General features: G+C 61.8%; 1 protein-coding gene across 1 annotated transcript; it reads right to left on the reverse strand.

Moving 5' to 3' along the window:
* Window positions 1-658: 658 nt before the first annotated feature.
* On the reverse strand, window positions 659-4,732 carry LOC120675035. Its single transcript, XM_039956124.1, has 3 exons — window positions 3,995-4,732; window positions 3,596-3,808; window positions 659-976 (listed from the first exon to the last, which is right to left on the reverse strand). The coding sequence occupies exons 1-3, from the start codon at window positions 4,730-4,732 to the stop codon at window positions 659-661; spliced, it is 1,269 nt and encodes a 422-aa protein (XP_039812058.1).
* Window positions 4,733-5,533: the final 801 nt, after the last annotated feature.

Here is a 5,533-nt window from a genome sequence, read left to right on the forward strand (position 1 = left end):
AGGCGTGCAAGCTTGCTCGCGCGGAGGGGAAGGCACAGCCCGCCACACCCGAGTCCTCGGAGGAGGACGAGGAGGAGGCCTCGGACGCCGAGGACCACGTTCCGAGGGGGGACGGGGAGGGCGCGAGCCCCCCACCGTTCTACCTGTGGGACGAAGAAGAGGAAGCGACCGTGGCGCCAGAGGAGCCGAGGGCCGCAGGGGGGTCGTTGGCGAACCTCTCCCTCGAGGGTGTGGCGCGGGAGTCATCCTTGCCGGCGGCCGGCGAGGAGTCGCCTGCGCCCCAGGTGTTGATCCGCGGCCGTGCGGGAGAGGAGTCGTCCGCGCTGGCGGCCTCGAGCCATCGGGCTGACACGAGGGGGGCGCCCTCGGGGCAGTCTTCGAGGGACAGCCCGATGCCCCAGGCTCGAAAGAGCGCCACGAGGAAGAGGAGCATGAGCGCTCGATCTGGGTAAGCATTTTGGATTTCGTTTTTGTTATGTACTTGGTAAATTTCTCGATCCCGCTCAACTCGTGCTTCTTGACTTCCAGCCCCGGGGCCGTTCCCAAGGATGCAGTGCGGCTTGCCCCGGCCAAGGCTCTCAAGACCGGGGCTCGCAGCACTCCGCACACGGCGCCGCAGCCCCCGCCCGCCTTGGATCTCGAGGCGGCGGCCACTAGGCTACAGGAGGCAGTGGCCCGAGGGGCTCAGGCGGCTCAGCGAGCCCGGGAGGAGGAGGGTAACGCCGGTCAGAGCGACGCCGGCCAGCGTGGTGCCGGGGCGGCCGCTCCGGAGGCCGTCGCTAAGGAGACAGGCCCGGGCGGTGCCGATGGCGCCGCCCAAACGGCTATTGGAGTTGAAGCCGGTCAGGGCGACGCGGACAGCGCTGCCCGCCCGGCCACAGAAGGAGAAACTGGCGGGGGCGCGCAGGAGCGCCCTGCCGGTCAAGCAGCCGAGGAGACCCTCGTCTTCGAGCCCTCGAGGGCCGAGGACGAGGGCCTCACGGAGGACATGGCGCAAGAGGCGCCAGGGGTAGAAGGAGCCCCCATCTCGGAGCCCACCGAGGCCCGGGACGAGGGTACCGTCGCAATAGCGCCCGTGCCAACGGCGCAGGAGGGCGCGACGGCGGTGGTGGAGCTGCCGGACAGCAGCGGGGAGTACGGGGACTCAATGGATATCGACCCCGCTGCTGCGGCGAGCGCCGCCGCCCACATCGTCGAGTTCGCGTCGGCCAGTGCGGGCGTGTTCGAAGCGGGGGCGTCTGAGGGGAGCCACCTCGGGGTGATCGTCCCGTCCGGTGTCCCCTCAGAGTTCCTTCGCAAGGAGCAGGAGGAGGAGGAGGCCTGGAACAAGCAGATGGGCGTCGGGCGCGAGATCTTGCAGGCCCTCGGCCGCGCCTATCAGCTTCATCAGGATGCAGATTACCAGGTCAGCCAGGTAAGTATTTCCCCCGGAAATTGCTTCGGATTGGTTTTAAATTTTCGCGCGTCTTCACCCACGCCGTCCCCCTTTGCAGCAGCTGAGGGAATTCTCGCGCGAGAAGAGCGCCGAGATGAACCGGCTGTACTCCCAGATAGGCCAGCTCGGGCAACACAACGCCGAGCTGGTGCTCAAAAACATCGATGCCAACACAAAAATGGCCGATCTGGGAGCACGTCAGCGGGCGCTGGAGGAGGAGCTGGCTCGGGTGGCTGGTGAGCGGGACGTCCAGAGGGCGGCAGCGGAGGAGAAGGCCCAAGAGGCCGAGGCACAAGCTGCCGAGCTGCAGCGCCTTCGGACGGCGCTCGAGGATAGGGCTCGTGAGGCGGAGGGGCAGAGTGCTGAGCTGCAGCGCCTCGGTGCCACGCTCGAGCAACAGAAGGCCGAGCTCCTCCACAAAGAGGTGGCCATGGTTGCGCTCGCCGGGACCCTCCAGGAACAGGGTGTGGCCCTCGAAGAGAGGGAGGTGGCCCTCCAGAACATGGGGGCTAGCCTTAAGGAAAATGAAGCCTCCATTTCCTCGCTCGAGGAGGCCGCCCGTACCCAGAGGGAGGAGGCGCAGAAGAACATAGCGGGTGAGTACCTTTGATTTTCCGTTGATTTGTTACTTTTCGTAACTGACGTTGATTTCCTTTGCTCAGAGCTGAGGCAGAAGGTGGCGGACGAGACCACGGCGAAGGAAGCGGTCCATACCGCACTCACGGCGGCACAAATGGAGTTTGCTGAGCTGGAGCAGACCGCCGTGAGCGTGTGTCAAGAGCTCGAGGGGGAGGGTGCCGTCTCGGGCAGTTCGGTGATCAGCCGCCTGCGCGCGCTAGGCGGCCGGATTGCCGAACATGCCAAGAGCACCTTCCGCCTCGGTGTCCTGCGGGCTCTCGCTGTGGCCTCGATGCATTACCTCATGGATCTCCAGAGGGTGTCGTCGGGGTACGTCGTCCCGGATGATGCTGACGCGGACGCCGCATCGGCCATCATGGATGAAGCCGACGCAGCCGCAGAGGAGTTCGCCACCGTCCTTGCCGAGAAGCTCGAGGCGGACATCCCTCCCATCGCCGAATTCAACACTCCTAAAGACCCGCAAGGGGGGGATGGTAGCCTGTAGGATAATTAGGCCTCGATGCCCATGTAAATAGATTAGTGTTTATCATGGTCATGCCTTGTAATCGCACTTTATGAATATAAAGGATTTTGTTTCATAATTTGAATGTGTGGCCCGTCGAGGCCTTGTGTGATCGAGCCTGTGTTCCTTTACTTTATTTCCGTGTTCTTCGTACGCGACTTGGATAAACATCTGCGAGGAAGTTCGCGTTCATAAGCAACGTAGGCGTAGGGTGGTGAGGGGGGTGCCGTGTCCCGGAGGCGTAGGCGGCCCCGCGACTCGGCCAGCCCCGTACCGTGGTTGCTTACGCCTCACGTCCGTTTTTTCCAAGGATACGAGAAGCTCAGGATCGAGACGGAAATATTTCGAAAGAACACTGGCGACTTTTTGGGGACGTTCGGGGGTTCCCCCCCCCCCCCCCCCGTAGTAGCCCCCGAGGGAGGCTCGGCTTTGCCGAGGGTAAAGCCGAGCGTACCTCTATGTTCGTGTGCGCCCGAGCCCTCGAGGGTCGGGAAGGTTCCCAAAAAGCGATAAGTGAAGGGTGCTTCCTTATTATTTCGGGAAATCGAAAATGCGATTACGAACAATATAGAAATTGCTTGAAATGCTTAAGGATAGAAACGACGTAGCTGTTGTATATTCCAAGCGTTGGTGAGGACTTCGCCTTTTTCGTTGGCCAGCTTGTACGTGCCGGCCTTGAGTACCTCGGCGATTATGTACGGTCCTTCCCATGGAGGTGAGAGCTTGTGGCGGCCCTTGTTGTCCTGCCGAAGCCTTAGCACCAAGTCCCCTTTGTTGAGGTCTCGGCGCCGGACCTTCTGCGCTTGGTACCTTCGTAGGGACTGTTGGTAGCGCGCGGAATGCAGGAGTGCCATGTCTCGAGCCTCGTCCACTTGGTCCAGCGAGTCTTCGCGAGCTCGCTGGTTTCGTTGCTCTTGATATGCCATGAGCCTTGGCGATCCGTATTCCAAGTCGGTGGGGAGGATGGCCTCGGCGCCATAGACGAGGAAGAACGGAGAGAAACCCGTAGCTCTGCTCGGGGTCGTCCTCAGACTCCAGATGACCGAGGGTAGCTCTGTGAGCCACCTTCGGCCGAACTTGTTCAGCTTGTTGAAGATCCTCGGCTTTAGTCCTTGGAGGATCATGCCATTGGCACGCTCCACTTGCCCGTTCGTTTGTGGGTGAGCCACAGCTGACCAGTCCACACGTATGTGGAAGCTGTCGCAGAACGCCAAGAACTTCTTGCCTGTGAACTGGGTGCCGTTGTCGGTGATAATCGAGTTCGGGACCCCGAACCTGAAGACGATGTCGGTGAAGAATTGGACTGCTTGCTCGGATTTGATCTTGCCGATGGGTCGAGCCTCGATCCATTTGGAGAACTTGTCGACCGCCACCAGCAAGTGGGTGAAGCCCCCGGGCGCCCTCTTCAACGGACCGACGAGGTCCAGTCCCCACACGGCGAACGGCCACGTGACGGGGATGGTCTGCAGGGCATGGGCCGGGAGGTGTGTTTTTCGGGCATAGAACTGGCATCCCTCGCAAGTCCGCACGACGTCAGTGGCGTCGGCGACCGCGGTGGGCCAGTAAAAGCCTTGCCGAAACGCGTTACCCACGAGGGTGCGTGGCGCGGCGTGGTGGCCGCAGACGCCAGCATGGATGTCGCGGATCAGCTCCTTGCCCTCGGGGATGGGGATGCAACGTTGCAGGACACCCGAGGGGCTACGCTTGTATAGCCCGTTGTCGATTAGAACGAAGGACTTGGCTCGCCTGGCAAGGCGTCGCGCCTGAGCGCGGTTCGAGGGTAGGAGCCCTCGAACCATCCATTCGAGGTACTGAACGCGCCAGTCTCGCGAAGCGGGGGCCTCGTCAACTTCCATTGCTTCGGCCTCGTCCGCGGAGGTTGTCCCGAAGTTAGTATCCATGGGCCCGACCCCGTCCGCCGGGGGGTTCCCGTCGGAGGGTCCGGCGGACGAGGGGCCTGCCTCCGTCGGTTGCTTGAACTCGACGGTGGGCCTGGAGATGTCGTGAGCGAAGATGTTCGGGGGGACGGTGGTCCGCCCCGAAGCTATCTTGGCCAGTTCGTCCGCGTCCTCATTGTACTTGCGTGGGACGTGATTGAGCTCGAGGCCGTCGAATTTGTCCTCGAGGCGGCGTACTGCGTTGCAATACGCCTCCATCTTCGGGTCGTGACAGCTGGACTCCTTCATTACTTGGTCGACGACGAGCTGAGAGTCACCGCGCGCATCGAGGCGTTTGACGCCGAGCTCGATGGCGATGCGGAGGCCACCGAGGAGGGCCTCATACTCCGCCATATTGTTCGAAGCAGGGAAATGCAAGCGAATTACATACCGCATGTGTTCTCCGAGAGGTGAGATGAAGAGGAGGCCGGCTCCGGCTCCAGTTTTCATCACCGACCCGTCGAAGTACATAGTCCAGCATTCGCCCCGGATTTGTGATGGGGGTAGCTGAATGTCCGTCCATTCAGCCACGAAGTCAGCCAAGATTTGGGACTTAATTGCCTTGCGGGGGGCGTAAGTGAGTGTCTCTCCCATTAGCTCCACAGACCATTTGGCGATTCTGCCCTCGGCTTCCCGGTTGCGGGCTATCTCTCCCAAGGGGAAAGACGAGACCACGGTGACGGGGTGAGCCTCGAAGTAGTGGCGCAGCTTGCGTCGAGCTAGCACTACTGCGTAGAGCAGCTTCTGAATCTGAGGATAGCGCGTCTTGGTCTCAGACAACACCTCGCTGATATAGTACACCGGCCGCTGGACGGGCAGAGCTTGACCCTCCTCTTGTCTTTCCACAACGATCACCGCGCTGACCACTTGGGTCGTCGCGGCCACGTATAGATAGAGGGGCTCGCCGTCTGTAGGTGGTGTAAGAATGGGAGCACGGGTGAGCGATGCCTTCAGCCTTTCGAGGGCCTCTTGAGCTTCGGGGGTCCACGTGAAGCGCTCGGTTTTCCTCAAGAGTCGATA

This window comes from Panicum virgatum, chromosome 5N (genome assembly GCF_016808335.1).
Source record: "Panicum virgatum strain AP13 chromosome 5N, P.virgatum_v5, whole genome shotgun sequence".
Classification (NCBI taxonomy): Eukaryota; Viridiplantae; Streptophyta; class Magnoliopsida; order Poales; family Poaceae; genus Panicum; species Panicum virgatum.